The 20,989-nt window shown below is 39.5% G+C and overlaps 3 protein-coding genes and 1 long non-coding RNA gene across 4 annotated transcripts; 2 read left to right on the top strand and 2 right to left on the bottom strand.

Moving 5' to 3' along the window:
• Window positions 1–631: 631 nt before the first annotated feature.
• LOC130417121 (uncharacterized) lies at window positions 632–5,361 on the bottom strand. Its single transcript, XM_056742424.1, has 3 exons — window positions 5,131–5,361; window positions 1,109–3,646; window positions 632–1,020 (listed from the first exon to the last, which is right to left on the bottom strand). Exons 2-3 carry the CDS (start codon window positions 2,883–2,885, stop codon window positions 632–634), a joined length of 2,166 nt encoding a protein of 721 aa, XP_056598402.1. The 5' UTR covers window positions 2,886–3,646; window positions 5,131–5,361.
• A 2,099-nt stretch (window positions 5,362–7,460) lies between these two features.
• LOC130417126 (uncharacterized) lies at window positions 7,461–9,285 on the top strand. Its single transcript, XR_008906148.1, has 3 exons — window positions 7,461–7,603; window positions 7,857–7,914; window positions 9,104–9,285. It is a non-coding gene; the product is annotated as an uncharacterized LOC130417126 (long non-coding RNA).
• A 5,820-nt stretch (window positions 9,286–15,105) lies between these two features.
• LOC130417127 (uncharacterized) lies at window positions 15,106–16,459 on the top strand. The gene is made up of 3 exons (XM_056742429.1): window positions 15,106–15,424; window positions 15,614–15,806; window positions 15,926–16,459. The coding sequence occupies exons 1-3, from the start codon at window positions 15,254–15,256 to the stop codon at window positions 16,228–16,230; spliced, it is 669 nt and encodes a 222-aa protein (XP_056598407.1). The 5' UTR covers window positions 15,106–15,253; the 3' UTR covers window positions 16,231–16,459.
• Window positions 16,460–16,772: 313 nt separating this feature from the next.
• On the bottom strand, window positions 16,773–20,389 carry LOC130417125 (uncharacterized). Its single transcript, XM_056742428.1, has 6 exons — window positions 20,184–20,389; window positions 19,322–19,608; window positions 18,795–18,985; window positions 18,331–18,424; window positions 17,613–17,812; window positions 16,773–17,268 (listed from the first exon to the last, which is right to left on the bottom strand). Exons 1-6 carry the CDS (start codon window positions 20,277–20,279, stop codon window positions 17,078–17,080), a joined length of 1,059 nt encoding a protein of 352 aa, XP_056598406.1. The 5' UTR covers window positions 20,280–20,389; the 3' UTR covers window positions 16,773–17,077.
• Window positions 20,390–20,989: the final 600 nt, after the last annotated feature.

Below are 20,989 nucleotides of genomic sequence, written 5' to 3'. Positions count from 1 at the left end.
TTCCTGTCAACTTGTAATGCCGCTCCTTGTGGTCCTACAATTATGTGCTGTGAAATGAGGGGAACTTTCTTGTCTTTTGTTTCTTGCAACCACTTTTTCTCTATGTCTACTCTTCTCAGTGGGTCATATATCATGGTACAGTGGAATTCTAATTCAGGTAGCTTAGGATCTTTTAGTTGTTCTTTAACAAACTTTTCCCATTTTTGCACTGTCTTTCCTACCTCTTCCTCTAAATCTCCTATCCAGTAGGCATTGGCCTGGGGGGCTGTGACTACCATTTGCCTAACTCCCTTGCTGCTTATGTAAATACCTTCGGGGGAACATGATATTTGTAGCTTTAGTTTACATAGGGCGTCCCTCCCTAGCAGATTAACAGGGGTCTGTTCTGATACTAGAATAGGCAGAGTTACTTCTTTGTCCTTTGTCCTCAGACGCACTGGAGCCGTTATTGGAATTAGCTGCGTTTGCCCGGAAAATCCTACTGTCTTTGTGAACTTGCCAGACATGGGGAGGTGTGAGGCATGACTTGAACTTATACATGTATAAGTTGCTCCAGTGTCTATCATCATTGGTGTGTTCTTGCCTTCAATATTGACCTGCAGCATCGGTTCTGTGACAGCATCTTCCGTTATCAGTGGGTGCTGACCCCTCCCCGTAGGATCTTCTTGGCAGCCCTAGTATCCGATATCTGGACCACGCCATGGGTTGACTGGTCCCTGTTGCTGTTGTCCTTGTTCTGGTTGATTTTGTTGGTCCTGCCAGCGGGGTCCCTGTTGATTCTGCTCTTGCCATTGGGGTTGCTGTTGCCCTTCCTGCCCTGGGGGTCGCTGCTGCCTCTGACCTTGCCATGGAGGTCGTTGTGGTTGGCCTGCTTGCCATTGGGAACTCTGTTGCTGGTTTGTATTCCAAGGGTTGGTAGGACAGTCTCTTCTATTGTGCCCCTGTTGACCACATCCCCAGCATGAGTTCCTTCCTCTATTCTGTCTTCCTTGCTCTCCCTGCCCAGGTCTTGGGCCAAATCTATTTTGTTGTTCAGGCTTCACATAGATGACGATAGGTGCTGGCTGCTGAGGTCCACTTCCAGGTATCTGTTGCACAGTGACTGCACCCGGTTGCTGTGTCATAGGAACTGGGACATTTACTGGAGCCATCATTGCTGCATGATCTTTTTCTTCATCTTTGTCTTTGACCATGGCTTGCGTCTTTTTCTTTCTTGCCAGTTCTTCGAGCTGCAGCTGTACCAGTTTTCTTTGAAGTTCTTTTTCTTGGTTCCTCAGCTTTAGTTCATTACTTCTATACTGTCTGACTGCATGGGTCACATGATCACAGAACTCTTTATGTGACTTGGAGTTCAGACCCACTACATCTTCCAGCTTGGTCTTAACTAGCAGAGGCATTGCATCAACAACAGCATTCCTGAACAATGTCGTCATCAATAAGTCTTCTTCAGGATCTCTTTCAAGTTCTTTCTTCCACTTCCTCAGTTGTTTCTGTATGTATGTGGCAGGGTTCTCTTCTTCTCCCATCTGTTCTCCCTTGAGTGCTCTGGGATCGATGCGATTGGGAAATTCGTCTCGTAACCCCTGCCATATATCCCTTCTATATCTGTCGAATGGGTGTCCATCAAGATCTGGGATGTCAATCGCTCGGATGTGTGCTGCTCTTAAAAGTTCATTCAGCTTGGAACTTCCCACGCATTTGGCAAGGAGTGCTTTGATATCCCCCAATGCCAATAGCTTCCCTGTTGTCTCCTCCTCCAGCATTCTTATCCACTTGCCTGCCCCTTCATCTAGGTTTGGTAGACGTGCAACCAGTCCATCCAGGTCTTGAGATGCCCATGGCACGTATTGTGCTTGAGCCCCTTTTATCAGTATGGGGAACTGCTTCCCTTCTTTGGTGCCGCGTGACTTCGGTATTGTGGCTTCAGGAAGGAGGGTGGTACTTGCAGATCTTCTCAGTCTCCCTTCTGGAGTTCGGGTCCAGGGCAGTGGCCACGGTTCGAGGTCTGCATCCTGGAGATAGAGACTGCCTGTGACCAGCTTTCGCTCCCCTTTTGGCAGACTTCTTGTGGCCGCTCTCGAACGGACTCTTTGGTTGCTCGCTGGCTGGCGTGTCCTTTCTTGGCTACTGGCTTTTACGGCATCGTCTTCTTCCTCATCTTCTTCTTCTGAGGTGTTGCCTGAAACTTGACTTAAAGCATGTGCAGAATCTGTATGTATTTGCATTAGATCTTCTGTCATACTTTCGTAGGTCTCCTCACGTCTCTTTGTCATGTTTTTCAGTGCCTCTGCCAGTTCTCTATAAGGATCGGGACTGCATGCACCTCTGCCTTCCTCATCTTCTGGGTCTCTATAAACTGGGGATTGTTGACTTGCCCTGTCACCTTTTCTCTTTTCTGCTTCCCTTCTATCAGGTGATTCTGTACCTATTTCTACCTGCCCTTCTATTTTGACATCTCCTGATATTGCTACCTTTGGCATTTGGGTTGATGTTTGTATCTTTTCTAACTTTTGGCTGGGAGGTTCATAGGGAGGTGGCTGAGTCATTTTCTCAAAGTTTTCTTCATTCTTCTCATCATCCTTTTTTAACACTTCTCTTATTTTTCTCATATTTTTCAGGAAATTAACTCCTTCGTTTCTGAACAGGTTGAGAACTCCCTGTTCTAATTTTCTCTTTTCTTCTCGTTTTTTGCTACTGTCTTTTGGTTTATAATTTTTAATTAATCCCTCCATTTCCTCACACACTGTTACATCAAAGGTACCATTTTCTGGCCATATTGTTCTCAAGTTTTTGGTTCTTGCGGCCCATTTTTTAGATATTCTTTCTATTGAATTTTTGCATACCGGGTATCTGGACCCCAACAAATCTACAGGGGTGGATGACATACTTAAAACAATGCACAAATCAGTATTATTCTTAAATGTATTATTATAAAGTGAAAATACAGAGATTTTAAATGTTTTTCATTTGTTTATTTAAGCATTAAGGTGCAAACCAAGACCTAGGGTTCTCTGGGGCTATTTCCATCACCAATTTTTTCAAAGTTACTGCCATAAACTGTTGAGGAACCACTTCTCCAATTTCATTCCAAGTACACAGTATCTTGCTTGTCCAATTTACATATCGAGTTTCTGCATAGACTCTCACCTCGGGGAAACCAATAAGCCGCCCAGTTTGTCCTCGCCCTAAGGAAAACCCCTGCAGCTCTCCTATCTCAAAGTAAGCCCCTGTGAGCCTACCAATAGGGATCCTTTGAACCAATAAAGTTCTCGCAGTCAGACCTGAGGGACAATTAGATCTGTTATGCTGGTAAGCACAGACTTCATTCAGGTAGTGATTCAATACATTTACTTTACAACAATTTTTAACAATCTCTTCCCAATTTATGTAAGGCCACTCCGATTGGGCAATTTCTAGATTTCGAATCTCTGTCAGTTGACTCAGGTACCAGTCTTTTCTTTCTTCTAACAGAATTTGTTCTATCCCCTGGGCATCAATGTATGTATCTTCTTCCCAAAAATGATTTCCAATTCCCTTAGTTTCAAAAAGTACTTTTCTTAGGGTCAGTATCTTAGTATGAAAGGCCTCTCTTCTTTCATAATCAAGGCCTGGCCCCTCTTCAGCCATGCAACTGTAATGCAGTGTACTGAAATAAAAACAACATAAAGCAAAAATCACCAATGGGGAAAAAGTTTAAGACATGAAATTTAACCATTAATTTAAGATCATTGATCAATATGGGCAATGAGAGTTTCATACCATTCTATAATAATCAATAAGAAGAGTAATTATCAAAAACCTCAATGTTAATCCTCCAATATGCTGCAATAAAATAAAAATAAAACACAGTAGCTATTGGGGAAGGGTAGTTTTATAAAACTTGATGCTAGAAATTATAAGACTCAATTTTTCCCAGGGGGAATACTCTTACAGCTCAACTAAAAATGTATTTGGTTGAGACTAATAAATCAGATACTTTCAGATCTAGACTCAAAGTATTTCTGCTTTTATAACTTTTGTTACTATCGTATCTTTTATTATTCCATATGCTTAGAAAAAATGCAGTACATGCATCATATTGTGACCATGGGTGATTTTCCTATGTTGGTTCTCACACAGCCTTTCAGCCGTGATCATCCCTAATATATCACCTTCTTTTATCTGGGTGTTTGTCCTATATGAGCTCTCACAAGGCAATGCCCTGATCGTCTCCTATACACCTCGTATTCTTTTTTACTTTGGTCACAATATATCAGCATACAATGACATTTTCTTATTTTTTCAAAGTATCATATTATCTATAATCAAATTATTACCAAAATACATTCATAACTCTTATTTATATCTTAAACTCATTCCTTTTAAAATAAAAAGCTTTACTTATTATAGTTTTATAGTTATCTATTCTCTCCCTTGCTCCTTTACACATGCTTTCTCACACACACATAGTCACCGCTCATTCTGGGACTGTGGCCAGCAGCCCCTCCTTCCTACTCTCTCCATTTCTTTAGACACTGACACTGACACAGACAAACAGAACTATTCTACATCCCCACGTGGTTCTCTTCTTTGCAGTAAATTCACAATAAATACATGCCTTCTCCAAGCAGGCAAATACCCTCTCAAAACGGGTAAGACTTATTTACATGGCCCACTCACTAAAGGCCGTTACCTTCTCAAAACAGGTAAGACTTATTTACATGGCCCACTCACTAAAGGCCGTTACCTTCTCAAAACAGGTAACACTTATTTACATGGCCCACTCACTAAAGGCCGTTACCTTCTCAAAACAGGTAACACTTATTTACATGGCCCACTCACTAAAGGCCGTTACCTTCTCAAAACAGGTAACACTTATTTACATTGCCCACTCACTAAAGGCCGTTACCTTCTCAAAACAGGTAACACTTATTTACATGGCCCACTCACTAAAGGCCGTTACCTTCTCAAAACATCATTCATTCGCCTTCGTTCATTCTTTACTTTGAGACCTGGGGCCCTCCTGCAATATTAGTGTCAATTAGTTCTTAGACTGGAGAAGCTTTTTATAGACATCAACTCTACCCAGAACTCACCTCCGGCAGACCACACAGATATAAAAATTTACACTTTAAGCAAAAGCATGCTCACCTGATCTGTGCAGTCAGCCGGATGATTCGCCCCCGGGTGTCGTCCGATGCCTTCAGCCTCTGCCCAGCCCCACGTTGGGCGCCAAAAATATGTTGTGGAAAATGTTGATCTTCAAGCTCAAAAAAATTGCTCAGACAAGGAAGGTCCAGGTGTCAAAGTTTCAACTTTATTTGTACAAGTCAAACAAAGTGAGATGTTCCAAGTCCCCAAAACATCTGAAAACTTGGTGTTTTCCAGCCTCTACTTATAGTGAAACTTTTCAAAGGTGAACCAATCAGGTAATCAACTTTATTTTTTATCATCCTAACTGTCCTTGTCTGCCACCATTATCTTTAGGCAACAAGGTTTCATGTCTAATAGTGGAATCTCAACCTTGACTTAATTTTTAAAAAATAAGTTGTGCCATCTGGCTTTTCAAAAATGAGCTGTGCTATAATTTATTTGGGTCTGGCCTTCACACCATCCCTGGATTTTGTATTACTGAAAATGATTAAAATAGTTCATAAAATCAAGAATCATGCATAAATGTATTGATTATATCATTCAAACAATCTTATCGTTCCAATACTCATCTCTAAGTTAATGTGATTTCTGATCTACTCCAATACTCATCTCTAAGTTAATGTGATTTCTGATCTACTAACACGTCTTTGTTACAAACATTCCTATGAATACTTCTTTATAATCGGGGTAAATAAAAAGCCCCATAGTACACAGAATATGATCAGAATTATACAAAATAACCCGCACTGCAATTTTTTTCTAATTGTGATGGCCCCTGCTTCATCGTTGCTTTAAGTAACTGATTGTTCCCTGATGGGTTTATTGAGGACACCTGCTGCTGATTTCCGGTCATGCCTTTTAATAGGGCAATTTGCCATTGACCGGGAGCGCGGCCCTTTTGGACTTGGTTACGTTATACATTTTACATAGCTTCATTACACTTCCATTCATTAACCTTTACTTCACACCACTAACTCCTGACTAATTCATGTGCTCTTGTTTTTCTTATGTAGAGTTTCATTTTGTTAATAAATTCTATACATTATTTGCACTTTCTTGTGTCCCCGTTTTTGTTGCGTCCTTTTCCAGCCATAGGGCGTAACAAATGGGGGCTCGTCTTTTTTAGTCGTAGAATGATTTGATGGTGAAATTTCTTTGTTTCGAAATGTTTGGTTGGTTGTTACATTTTGGAAAGAAATTTTGCTTGAATAATTTGTTGCATTGTACCCGCTTTCTGTTTTGGGGGGCACCTGATAGTGATTGATGTAGTGGATAGCAGTTTGAAGTCATGGACAGGTAAGTCACTCTTGTGCAAATTTGTTTAATTTTACTTGGAATTTTTCCCGGTTAGGCTTAGCGGCTTGTGTCCTTTTGAGACATGCCAGTTTGTTGTTTTCATAGTGTTTTGGTGAAAGCGGGCAGTAGCGGTTGTCTCGGGAGCACTTCCATGGTGTTGTGAATTGTCGCTGGTTTAACCAGTTACCGGTAACTGCATGAAGATCAGGGTCTAATAAGATAGAAAGATTATTTCGCTGGAAAGGTAGATAGCGGGAAGGTTCCGAGTGTTTGTTTGCACGGGAGTTACTTGCGGTGTGTGAAGTGTTTATGGCTGATGTTCAAGAATTTGTTAGTTCACCTTCACATGTATTATTGACGGAATATACAAAAGAGCAACTTATCAGAGTTGCAGAGTTGTATCATATTAAAATCAGTGGTAAGAGATTCAATGCGAGTATTAATTGAGTTAAAAAATAAGTTGATAGAAAAGGGAATTTTATCAGTTGAAATGGAACAAACACAGGATGTGCAAACTCAAACTACTGCAAGAAAGTAAGATGAATATCGATAGTTCAGTAGAATCTGGTGTTGGTGGAGGTTTTAAACTTCATCAAAGTTTAAAACTTGTACCTAAATTTTAAAGACCCAGATTAAAGACCCAGATGTTTTTTTTACTCTGTTTGAACGTGTTGCTGAAATACAAGGTTGGTCTACGAAGAATTGTGTCATTGTTGCAGTGCGTTTTAATTGGTAAAGCACAACTTTCATTCGCTGCTCTAACTATTGATGAGTGTAAAGATTATGACACCGTTAAATCAGCAATATTGAAAGTGTATGAGTGCGTGCCTGAAACCTATCAATATTTAGGTCGTGCCGGATGGTTCCGGGTGAGACCCATTTGGAGTTTGTGCGAGATTAACAACGACATGTTACAGTGCTGCCAACTCTCACGCTTTCGCCGTGTGACACACGGATTTCACTATTTTCACACGCACTCACGCCACACATCCAATTTCTCACGCAAAAAAAATAACGATCGTGGGGCGAGACTCGTTCGTTCCTTTTCAAACTCCCCGACGGTAGATGGCGCTGATGGCTTGCTGCACCCCCAAGTTAGCGACAGGGGAAGAGAAACCCTGAAAGACAATGAGAGAAACTACCACCTCAAGTCTAATGATGAATCTGAGACTAGGTATGTAACAATGAAATGACGTCCAATTGAGTACTGACTCTCTTAAACTTTAAATCTTGAAATAAATTATTTGTGTGTGTGTGCGTGCGCGTGTGCGTGTCTTTGAACACGATTTATTGTTGTGAATGTAAGCTCAGCTGTCATAACAAGCAGCAGGAGAGCATCTTTTTACTTTGTGGTTTAATGCATGCTCAAGACATGAGGTTATAGCATTGTTTATTTATTCCTATCACATTTATCTTTTTATCAAAAGTCCAACGAAAAGGACTCCGTGTGGATGAAGAATTTTTCTCATCTGTTTGACCAAACAGGTATGTATTCCAAAGAATTTAACATAAATACAAGAAATTTGAGCAATAGAAGTAGGCATGTTTTTGTAACTGAGAGTAGAGTTATTAAACCCATTAAATTCATCTGTTTTATTGCTTAAAAAGTTGTACTGTTTCAGCACTTTATTTGTTGGCCTTTATTTGTTTCTGTTGTGTGTGGCTTTGAATGAAGAATAATGTCCCTCCCTAAGTAATCTTGTGTCGTTTTTGGCTGAACATTAATCATGAAGCGCTCTTAAAGGGGTCATATGGCGGAAATACGTGTTTTTCTCTGTCTTTGGGGTGTTGTAGTTGCCCATGCATGTATTAGACACATAAAATTCAAAAATAATAAGTGTCGGAACAAAAGATACATGCAATCTAAAAGCGAATGTGAACCCAGACCTTCCTGAAACGCCTCTTGTAACCACATCCCACGCATGTACATCACGTTGATTTGACTAAGACCGCCCAAATGTATACTCAAGTAAGGTGGGTGGTCTTTTATATCTCATTGTACCGTCGCCTGCGCAGCCTGATGTTCCGAATATGGTAAGAGTTGTTACATTTCAGTGCAGTATTAGACCAATCACTTTGCACTAGTGACCTAGCCAATCATAGCACACCTCACTGTTCAGACCGATGAGTTTTGTAAAATATCAGCGCGTTTCAGAGAGGTGGAGCAAAGAGGAGATACAAACATGATCGGTGTGTGGAAAATACACAGTTTTTAACCTTAAATCGTGTATACACATTGAATTACATCTAAAGCAAACAATAATATTCCTTTTAGCCGAGTCAAATGACCCCTTTAAGAATACAATTATTCACAACATAGGCTAGGTTTCAGTTAAGAATGAGTTAAATACCATTCTAATCAAAATATCAATTAACCTATCTAGGTCAAATCCTAAACAATGGTCTATAAATAAGGTTTTATTGTGGTACATAGGCAGTCATTTAGGCACAACATAATTTTTCAGGTTGACTGTTCAGCTCAAGTCTAGAAGGCCCTACAAGTCATTATGAAGAACATAAATTAGAATAAGTTCAGGTATTACACATCTTTAGCAGACCACTCAAAAATCCACTAGAATGCAGGAAATCACATCTACTTAATCCAAAATTTCCTGGGGGCGGACCTTCAGCTATGTCTGATTCACAGAATGTAACCAATGTTATCCATCTCTAGCAGGCTGCCCCTATCAACGGATTTGGGCCTCCGCACAACCTACCAGAATGCAGGGTACAACATCAAATGAATTCCAATTCTCTGAGATCTGAGGCACCAACTTGTGTGGCTGCATGCGCGGCATAATTTTGATCACTCCTGACAAAATCTCACTCCAAGGTTTTTTGAAAAGTTGGCAGGTATGATGTTACACTTCTCTTAATTCGGAAAGATTTGATGATTTCCTTGAGTTGATTATAATAGAACAGTTTAAAACAGGGGTCTCAAACTGTGGGCCACCACTCCCCCTCCCTCTGGCCCGCAACTGACGTAAAAAAATAACGCAATCCGTTATATATATATATACATTATATATATATATATATATATATATATATATATATAATTATTATAATTATTATTTGTAGTTGTTTTATAGCAATTTAAACTACACAATTCAATATGTACTAAAACACGGTTAAAAAAAACCACTGCGCTTGCCGGAAGACGCGATAAAACGTTAGCTGGATTCTGGGCTTTAGCAGTTCCTTTTTTTGTTTGGCTGTGAACGAAAATATGTCTAATTCCAAACAGAAAAGGAAAGTGGATGATGAACACAGACTGTTTCAAGAAAGATTGACACTGCAGTATTTTTTTGTGGAGTTTAATGGGAACGCAACCTGTCTGATATGCAAAGAAAAAGTTGCTGCTCTGAAGGAATACAATCTCAAGCATCATTATTCGTCTAAACACGGAGACCAATATGAGAAGTACCAGGAAGACGAGAGAAAAAAACGAGCCACACAGTTGCAGAGAGAGCTAACGTCCCAGCAAAGCCTTTTCCACAGAGCCAAAAAGGACGCTGATGCTGCCGTTGAAGCGAGTTATGTGGTGAGTGAAATGATCGCTAAAGCAGGAAAGCCATTCACCGAAGGGCAGTTTATGAAGGACTGCATGTTGAAGGTCGCTGATATTCTATGTCCAGAAAAGAAGAACATGTTCAAAAATCTCTCTTTATCGGCAAATACAGTGGCAGAGCGGATTACAGGGTTATCGAGTGACATTTATAATCAGCTGCGCGTGAAAGCTAGAGTTTTCACTGCATACTCTGTGGCGATTGACGAAAGTACAGACAAAACTGACACAGCTCAGCTAGCTATTTTCATCAGAGGTATTAATGACCAGTTTGAGGTGACGGAAGATTGCTGAGTTTGTGTCAAATGCACGGCCGTACAACAGCCAAGGATATATTTCAGCAGCTGTGTGACGCGATTGAACGCGCTGGTTTTCCGTGGAGCAGACTAGTAGGCATTACCACCGATGGCGCCCCATCTATAACAGGTAAAAAAAATGGACTGGTAGCGCTGGTACAAAGAAAGTTGGAAGAAGAAAATGCAGATCCAGCAGTTGTTCTGCACTGCATTATACACCAGCAGGTACTGTACTTTACTGAGGTACGCTGGCTCAGCAGAGGAAATGTTTTGAAGAGATTTTATGAGTTAAGAACAGAGGTGAAGAGATTTATGGAAGATGGCAGAATGGATGTTCCTGAATTTGATGATCCTAAATGGGTCATGGACCTTCCATTCCTAGTGGACATTATACAGGAGCTGAATGTCCTTAACCTGAAGCTCCAGGGCCCTGGTCAGCTCATTACAGCAGTGTATGAAAGTGTGAAAGCCTTCTCCACAAAATTGAGATTGTGGAAAACTCAGCTTTCTGCAAAAAATCTCATTCATTTCATAACATACAGATCTCTTGTGGAGGAGGGCACAGCATTCAATGGTGATGAATATGCCTCTGCTGTTGAAAACCTACTTCAGGAATTTGATCAGCGTTTTGCTGACTTCAAGGCACACCGTGACACTTTCCGACTGTTTGCAGACCCCTTCTCATCTGATGTGGAGAGTGTCCCAAATTTGTTGCAAATGGAACTTATTGACTTGCAGTGCAGCAGTGAGCTAAAAACTAAATTCAGAGAGGCACAAGGTAATGCAGACAAGACTGCGCAGTTTCTGAGAGAATTACCTCCACGCTTTCCAGAGATTTCCAAAGTGTTCAGTCGGTTAATGTGCCTTTTTGGAAGCACTTACCTGCATGAGAAACTTTTCTCAACTATGAACTTCAATAAATGCAAATTCAGGTCCAGCCTTAGTGATGCTCATCTTGAAGCTGCACTCAGGGTTTCAACTGTGAACTCCATCAGTCCAAACGTGGCTCAGTTGTGTGAGCAGAAGCGCAGCCAAGTGTCTGGGAAGAAATAGAATAGTTTGCAAATGTATTCAGAGATCGCAGTTGTTCAGTGTAAGGTTTTAGCACAGCTTTGATAAGTTACTTAAGTTAAAATAAAGTAGGTTACTGTTAAAAATGTAAAATTATATAACAATGCACAGACACTGTTGTTTGTATTTTTGTTACGCATGACACAAATATGTTTGTAATGTTTTAAAAGATTTGTGAGCTAACATCTCAGCAATTAAAGTAAATTTCCAGAACTTTTGTGCTATCTTTTTGTGCTATCTTTTTGTGCTATCTTTTTGTGCTTCAATGTTAAAACGGCCCTCCTATGAGATGTCAGTCACAGCAATGGCCCCCAGCCAATTTGAGTTTGAGACCCCCGGTTTAAAATCTCTGTTCCTGAACAGATTGCAACATTCGTTAACAAACACAAAGTTCAGTCTCTGGAAGAGGCTGCGTCGTTGGCTGATGACTTTGTGCTTACTCATAGGAGTACTGTTTCTATGTTCCAGACGCGTGAGGGAGCCAATGTAGCTCAGTTTGTGAATTCCACACCACAATTTGGTTGTACGTTTCAAGCAAATTTGATTCGGTGAACACTTGCAACTATTTTCGCGAAAAAGGACACTGGAAAACGGATTGTTTGGTACTAGAGAGTAAGAATAAATTCGCTGATGTAAATAAATTCAAACCTGTGGCTATGGCCAATTCTGCTCCTTTAGGTGACACTGAGACTGAGATTGAAATTTCTAATGAATGTTTATCTAGTTATGCTCCTTTCATTACAGAAGGTCGAGAATCGTTATTGGATGGAACTGTAGAAGTTCCTATAAAAACTTTGCATGACACTGGAGCTGTGGACTCGTTTATTCTAGAATCCATTTTGCCATTTTCCTCGAAATCTGACATCGGGGAGAGTATGTTAGTTCCGGGAATGGGTTTGAATACATTATCAATCCGTGTATCATTCGTTCTTTTCATATTCAATTGAGATATCAAAATCGGAAAATTAAAAAACGGTTTGTTTCTTCGTTATTCGTTTATAAATGTAATACCAAAAAACAAATAACGGGTCATTTTTCGTACTTTTGATTTAATGCTCAGATCAAAAATAGGAAATGAAATAAAGGGGGAACGACCGATTTTGATTTTGATATTTAATTTGTTCGATTTGCGTGAACCGGAAGTTATCTTCGTGTGTGTGCGTGTGTGTGTTGCACTTGGAAGTTTGCCGTAATTGCAAAAAGTTAAAAGAAGCCTGAAAAACCTCAATCTTGCAGTGATTGACTCAGTATTTTTTTGTAATTTCGTATCGACACCATGGCCGCACTGGAATCATATGCTGATTTAATTAAATACTTATTTGAAAATTTCAAGACACATAAGGAGATTTCCGCTACGCTGCAGAAGACGGGTATCCAGCGATGTTCTGAAATGAGTGTGAGAAGATTCTGTGTTCAGCACAACCTTAAGCGAAAAAGACATGTATCGGACACAGAACTGGAGAGGGCTGTGGTTGGATCAATATATGAAGTAAGATTTTTATTTAGGTTTTCACATTTTATATCCTGCCCGTCTTTCAAATGTTAGGGCTGGGCGATATATCGCATTAATTATCGCCCGTGATAATTAATGCGACATGGCTCAGCTTGTCAGTGAACTACGGCTCTGTGTAGTAAATGCCGCTCCATTTGAAAGCAGGTGATGGCGATTTACTACTAATCAAGGACCCGGCTTTACTGACGAGATGCGCATGTCATGCGATATATCGCCCAGCCCTAGTTGTAGCTAATAGCTGTATTTTTCTTAACAGACAGGCCCGTCTTATGGCCGCAAGTTCATGACTGGCTATCTGTCTTCAATTGGAGTCTGTGCAGGAGAATGTCGAGTTGGGAAAATCCTGAGAGAGATTCATCAGCCATACCACGAATTCCGACGCCAGGTAGGCTAAGTTATATGCTAAGAATCAAGTACGCCTACAGGATATTGTTATGTGGTCTAATAATAATAGTAATAATAATAATATTAAAGGGGTGGTTGATTATGATTTCACTTTTCTAACTTTAGTTAGTGTGTAATGTTGCTGTTTGAGCATAAACAACATCTGCAAAGTTACAACACTCAAAGTTCAAAGCAAAGGGAGATATTTGCTTTTAGAGAAATAACTTTTTAAGGACTACAACAAATGCCTGGTAGGGACTACACGACATTCCTCACGGGTTAGTGACATCACCAACCCCAATTTACATAACCCCCACCCCAGAACACGATTTATAGATTATGACATAATATGCTAATCAATGACTAGAAGATAGTTAACTCCACATTAGCTTCATAAATTTAAATAAAAAAAAAACGTTTTTTTTTTTTTAGGACACAAGCTGTTGTAGCTCCGCCCCCTATGCTGGGAGCAGCAGCTCCTTTGCATTTAAGGGGCCAGACACAAAAACGGTGCATTTTTGGTCACCCTCAAAAAGTGACAACTTTAACATGCTATATAAACATATATGTGGGGTATTTTGAGCTAAAACTTCACATACACACTCTGGGGACATCAGAGACTTATTTTACATCTTGTGAAAAGGGCATTATGCCACCCCTTTAATAACACTGATTAACCATGACATAATGACCACCTGCCAGTGTTGGCACTGGGAGTAAAGCATTTATACTTCTGCGTCGAAGAAACGGGAAGAAACCTGGAAACGGGGATGGATTCAACTACACTGCCAAGCCCTCTACATGGACCAAATATGGATCTAATCCCCAGGGCTACTGGAAAAAGATCGCCAGATCATTTAAAAAGCAGAAGAAACTATGCACAGATTTTCGTAACGCAATTACAGTTGGCCTAATTTATTGCTTTTTGCTGTAACGCAGTTATATAACGCATTACAAAATCTGTGATATTATAGCCTACCCCATTACAATCTCAAGAACGCACATTACAATATCAAGTAACCGCTTTTTACAATACAGATTGTTTCAACGCAGCTTTACAGATAACAGGAAAATAATGTTGTAATAATATTTATAAATATAAAATAATATGTCCCCAACTATGCAAGCCAAAAGTTAAAGGCCACAAAGGCAAAGAAAGACGAAAAAAAACTCAATCAGTGACCGAATGGAGAAAAAACCTTGGGAGAACCAGGCTCAGTCATAGTTCTTTTAGCCAAGGAACGAACTACAATGCATTTTAACGAGTGGCCACAGTGCATTTTAACACGAAATTACGTTTTTTTTAAATATAGGTTAGGTATAACTCTCAAACACCGAGAAACATTAAACACCCATTTTTCCGGCTTCAAACACATCAGCTATGAGGACATGTTTACTTGCTGCCTAATATATCCCGGTCACTGACAGGTGCCATGGTAACAAGATAATCCGTGTTATTCACTTTAACTGTCAGTGGTCATAATGTTAATAGGGCTGATTGGTGTAGATCATCTTTAGAAAAGCTTAAATATATTGAATATATTGAGTTGAACTTAAAACAACTAGAATATTATAACCACCCATGCGTATAATAATTTATTTGTTGTAAAAATGTTTAGTGAATATTTTGGCCTCATGTGACAAAGAGCTGCATTAATCAAAATATACAAAATTTCTTCAGGGTGCTCGTAATCTAAATCCCATCCCGTATAATGCTGAATATATGGGCCATAAAATTCACCTGGACCAAACGAGAAGCTTGTGATGTTTGGAGTGACGCATGTCGTGGCAGTTGATGGCTACAGCAGCAAAATTGTTGCCAATGCCACCATGCCAGTGAAAAACAACCTTGTGATTTATGAGGAAGTTTACAGGTAAATGCATTCAGAACCAATGTTATTGTCATAATAGTTTCTGTTCAATGTATATTCTCTTTTCATTGAATGTAATTTTCATTATTGGATAAGTTAAGTTCAGTGCAGCCCTTTGCACATGTACACATTATTTTATCCCAGATCTGCAGTGGTTAACCATGGGATGTGGGACCAAGTCAGGGTTGACCATGGCAAGGAGTTTTATATGTGCTTGTACATGCAAGAGATGCTGTCAAGACATAGATACAACCCTAGCAGGCCACCATACCTTCAAACAACATCAAAAAGGGTGAGGTTTTTGTAATACTGACAAACAGTACAACTAATATAATCAAACATAGTAAAGAAAGAGAGACTGGCCATTTATTCTTCTAACAAATAAGGAGTGAAAGCATTTAAAATGGGAATTAATTTCCCAAACTAATCTTTAACCTATTACATTTTCATACCATCTAAAATCATGTTTGTGTTCCAACAGAATCTTCGAGTGGAAAGGATTTGGCCCGAGGTGAACTACCCACTGAAACACGCCCTGGTACACATGCTGGACCAAGAAGTCCTCAACATGGAGGACAATTTGACTAAATTCTGCATTTCAAACCTGACATGTCAGTTAAGTCAAATTGGACTAGGCAGAGTGGTGCAATCGTGGAATGCACACAGGATCCCAGGTATGCTAAACTGAGTATCTACAACTCTTTGAAGCAGTACAACTCTTTTATTTTTTTCAAACTCCAACCACATACAGCATAAATGGCATTGCTTTGTTAGTTATGTTTACTTGTTTTAGGCCGTGGGATACCCAATGAACTCGCAGCAGGTGGCTGTCCAGCTAAAATCTCTGAAGAGCTGTTGCCCAATGCCTCTGTTGTGGCAAACATGTATGAGCAAGATTTTGGATCCTCGCTGACTTGGGAGTCAGTATTTGGAACTGACCCATTTTCATCTGAGGAGGATAGATGTCATGCAGAACAAGACTTTGCAGATACCTACCCTGACATCTCTCTTCTTTTTAATCATGTGGTAAACAATGACTATACACCTTTCCAAGATGCCTTGTTGCACTTAATAAATGTCACCCAAAGATATGTCTGAAAAAAGTAACTGGAATGCTGTGGTATTGAGTAGCTAGGACATCAGACTTTGTTAGTGCTGATTCAAAGTTTGTCCACCATTTATGCTATTATAGTTTTGATATAAAATCACTGTTGAATAGACTATTGATCGGTCTCAGTGTGTTTTGTTCTTTACTTCATCAAACTGTATTCAGTCTGCATACAGCTTCTATTGATACCCTCTTAATTGTTGCATTTTTTACTGTATGTTTTATGAGAGCACCCTGGATAACCCTGCTCTTAAGAAAACCTAGGCATACAGATTGTTATAAAAATCATATGTAGCTGCCACTGTGCGCCCAACTTGTCAGTTGAATAATTTGACACATAAAACTTTGCTTTAAACTCTGTTGTATTGAACCCTTATAGATGAAATAAAATCTTGCATACAATGACAAAGTATTGCACTAGTATTTGAATGCTACTTTATATGCTTAATTTAAACTGTTAACTTTGCTACAATTGTAACTTGGTATAAAAACTAAAATGACCTAATAAAACTACACACATGAAACAGTGCTTAACTGTAAACTCAACCTGTTGTTCAAGAAGAAATAGAACACAAAGCGGCAAAACTACGCTATTATGAATAGCCTACTTAGTGTACAATATAATTCCTAGAGTATGTTTCCAAATGCAACAATTTAAGAAAACATACAACAAAGTAGTGCAAATCCGGGATTATAACTTAGCTTTCACAGCATTAAAACATGAGCAAAAAAAAGAGTTTTCTTAAACTGTAGACTTGACATGTTACCCAATAACAAATTGAACACTAAGAACAGTAAAACAATGCAATTACACATGATTACATTCTGTACACAGTGTTACTCCCAGAATATACTTCCCAATGCAGTCAATGCATCAGCGAGGCCAGTAAGTCTTTGAATGTTGGCACCAAAATCATCAATTCGACATTTTGGGCAAAAGGCAGAATTTTTCTGCCACTCTTCAATGCAGCTCCTACAGCCAACAAGGCTTTGGCAGCAGGATGAAACCATGGGCTCAACCACTTGACCTGCCAATTTAAATCAGAAAACAGTTTAAAAAACTACAGTATTTGATTGAATTGAATTGCTATATTCGGTCTATGTTCTTCATGGAAAGAGTTAATTAGTTGCACATATATATGTGTGTTAAGTAGACTAAACTTTGGTACTATGGCATGGTATGGTACCATCTGTTTATTTACTGTATCCACATCTGTGGTTGTCAGAACACCTGACCTGGGATTTCCATATTTATCTTAATATCAACAATTGTCATTCGTATGTAAAGACATGGAAAAGTGTATGTTTTTTAAACAACTTCTGAATTATAGGTAATACAGGGTTTTAAAGAAAACTATTTTTTTTTAATTACTTTTGCAGACAATACAGGCAAAGGCATCTCTAACAGCAGCTGCTTGGGCTTCAGTCAGGGACAGTGTTGTTCTGCGGTTGGAATTTGCAAACTCCATCAGCTCCTTCATTGTAGTGGACACTTCTTGCAGTCCCTGGGATGCCAGGACCACCTCTTCAATTCTATCAAAAACCAGATCGAGGCCTGTATCTTCTCGTCGACTGAAAAACAAGCACAATGTACAACTAGCAAATTATATCCAATAAATGCCACAATTTTACCCTGTCAATAGCTACTATGCACTGTAGACATAGTATTGAATAGCCAGATGGTTTTATGCTATAGTAAGACAGGAAAAACTGAAAGAACTAGTTCAGCCAACTAGGAATGACCACTCCTCGAGTAGACAAAGGACCTTGCTGCAAATTAACATTTGAACTCATTCTAAACTACATTTTATCCCTCACCCTCTCTGTCATGCAAAGATCAACTGAAACTCACACAAGGATCTATAGGGTTTAATTTGAATAATTATCATTGAATATTATACATATTTAGAATAATTTAAAACGTCTCAGGGTGACCGGTACAAATGTCAATTGCCTTTCCCTGGAACAATTTGTGACTATCTGTAACAGGCCTATATTGGCAAAACATCTTACAGTTACTCCTCATCTACGAATTTATGAAAACAAACAACTATGCCACAATAGTAACGTGCATTTTTCAAATTAAGTACCTCAGTCTCCTCTTTTTACTAGCTTGTAACTGCAAGAAGTGTTCTTCCTTCACAGCAAATATTTTCCTTGCATTTTGCTTCCAAAATGCTGATCCTGCGTAGAAAAATAGTCCATTAATTATGCAAATGGCATGACATGTCTCAGGAGATGGGCAATAACTCCTAATACAAATAAGTTAATTCGAAGCATACACTTACATTTGGCAGACGCTTTGAAAGCGACTTACATTGCACTTATTACAGGGACAATCCCCCTGGAGCAACATGGAATAAAGTGTCTTTCTCAAGGACACACTGGTGGTGGCTGCTGGGATCAAACCAGCAACCTTTTGATTTACCAGTTCAGTGGTTTAACCCACTAGACCACCATCTCATGAATACAGTAATACAGTAAAGGTATCCTGGATTTATATATATTATTTAATATTTCTTTCATATAAACTATACAAAGTGTTCAGTTATACCTCTGGTTCCTTCAGAGTCCATGATTTTGTTCCCCTGGCCATCAGTGAGGATGCGTGAATCCTCTTGTTCAAGGGCATCATTGACTTTGTAGAGGATGCCCATAACAGAAGCTTCAAATTCTGAAAAACGCACAGTCAGCGTTGTGCTAGTCTCCAACTTGCCATCCACAAGTTCAGCAATGAAGATGTTCCTGAATATTGATAATAGAAAACGTTTATTTAACTCAGTTTATATTGTTTAGGCTTTATTCCTATGATACAGCCATATTCATTATACAGCTTATAAAATGCATCCAGGTGAATTATGCAGATATAGTAGTGACTTGATAACACAATGAAGCCATTTCATTGAAAGCGCATTCTTCTGCAGATGTATTATCAGTGTCAAATATGCTAAAGTCACACTTGTGAATAAATGTTATATCTGTATGGCTACCATAACAAGCATATCATTGCCTTGAACACAACTGTAATCGTATTAACATACTCTTAACATTGGTGTGATGTAGAAAGTTTTATTTGGTCACCTTTGGAATGTTTTTGTCAGATTAGCTCTTTGATTTGCTGAAACCCTTGGAGCAGAACCTGGAGCACAACCTGCAGCAGAACCTGCAGCGGTGGTTGGGCGGTGGAAAGAAAAGCGGGTAGGCTGTGTTGCTGGCACACTGCCGGTAGATGAGTCTTCCACGCTGCTTTCGCCGTGCACCTCGTAATGTCCTCTTGCAATGAGGTCTAAAGTGCTAAAACGGCCATCAGGCCCAGGAAATATGGCTATGTTGCTGTCATCGGTGATGTAGAGACTGGGGCCATGTACCTTTGCAAATGTAAACAGTGAAGGAAGGGTTAGTTAGGGTGACCATACGTACTCTTCTTCCAGGACATGTCCGGCCGGGATTTCGAGATCGCCCAAAATATTCGGGATTCGGCTATGCTTTCTATCGTCGCCATTCATTTTGTTTACCTGCACACCTTTTGATTAAATAGTACTGAATTAATTCCGATTGGTGAATCTGAATGTAGTGTTTACATGAACGCTAAACAAGTGATCGGTTGATGTGCGTTTTAGCATTGCTAAGAAAATTCCTGTTTTCGTCTCGGTAGGGATCCATGTGAATCAGAATGCATGACCTGCAAGCTGACACGTACGTGTCAGTGTCAAAAAATGTAATAATGTAAACATAATGCATGGTGACTGTAGAAAGCAAAAGCCGAATCCCAGACATTCTGGGCGATCTCAAATTCCTGGCCAGACATGTCCTGGTTAAAGAGGACGCATGGTCACCCTAAGCAGTTATAAAATAAAGTAACGGTAGCTAACAATCATGTCAGTGCAATTTTACAGAATAAATAAGACTTATTTTTAGATGAAACTACAGTAAGTTAACTTACCTGGAAGATCCTGCCGATTTTTTCGGTCGTCATGTCGTCTTCTTTGACAGTCACCCGTTTAGTTCCTCTGAACAAGATGAAACTGAAACTCTCCATGATTGACCTCGTATTGAAGGCTAACGTTTGCTAAACTGAAGAAGTGAATCAAGCAAACTGCAAGAATGAGGGTTTTCAGGCTTCTTTTAACTTTTGGCAAAAAACTTCCAATTGCAACCCCCACGCACACACACGAAGATAACTTCCGGTTCACGCAAATCGAACAAAGTAAATATCAAAATCAAAATCGGTCGTGCCCCCTTTATTTCATTTCCTATTTTTGATCTGAGCATTAAATCAAAAGTACGAAAAATGACCCGTTATTTGTTTTTTGGTATCACATTTATAAACGAATAACGAAATAACAAACCGTTTTTTAATTTTCCAATTTTGCAATCTCAATTGAATATGAAAAGAACGAATGATACACGGATTATTATCAGTCCCTTTACATACAGTGAAGCTTACTTACGATTTAGTGACTGGTGAGGTAGTGGTAGGACTTCGTCCTGTATTACCAATTGAAGGTGTTCATCTTATTTTGGGTAACAAATTAGCTGGAGTTAGAGTTTGGCCTAATGTACCCTCATCACCTGTAGTTTTGTCTGAGGGGGAGGTTATTCAGGGAAAAGGCGACACTGTGGCTGTGGCAACTCGGGCTATGATCAAAAAGGTTGAGTATCTGTTGACCGAGGGAACAGGGGGAGTGTCAAAGGCAGATGTTGCGGTTTTTGTACCTGATTTGTCTGATCTAACTTTTCCATTTTCCA

Source organism: Triplophysa dalaica, unplaced genomic scaffold, assembly GCF_015846415.1.
Source record: "Triplophysa dalaica isolate WHDGS20190420 unplaced genomic scaffold, ASM1584641v1 Contig17, whole genome shotgun sequence".
Taxonomy (NCBI): domain Eukaryota; kingdom Metazoa; phylum Chordata; class Actinopteri; order Cypriniformes; family Nemacheilidae; genus Triplophysa; species Triplophysa dalaica.
The sequence above is the reverse complement of the archived record's forward strand: the minus strand, read 5'-3'. Positions and strand labels throughout refer to the sequence as shown.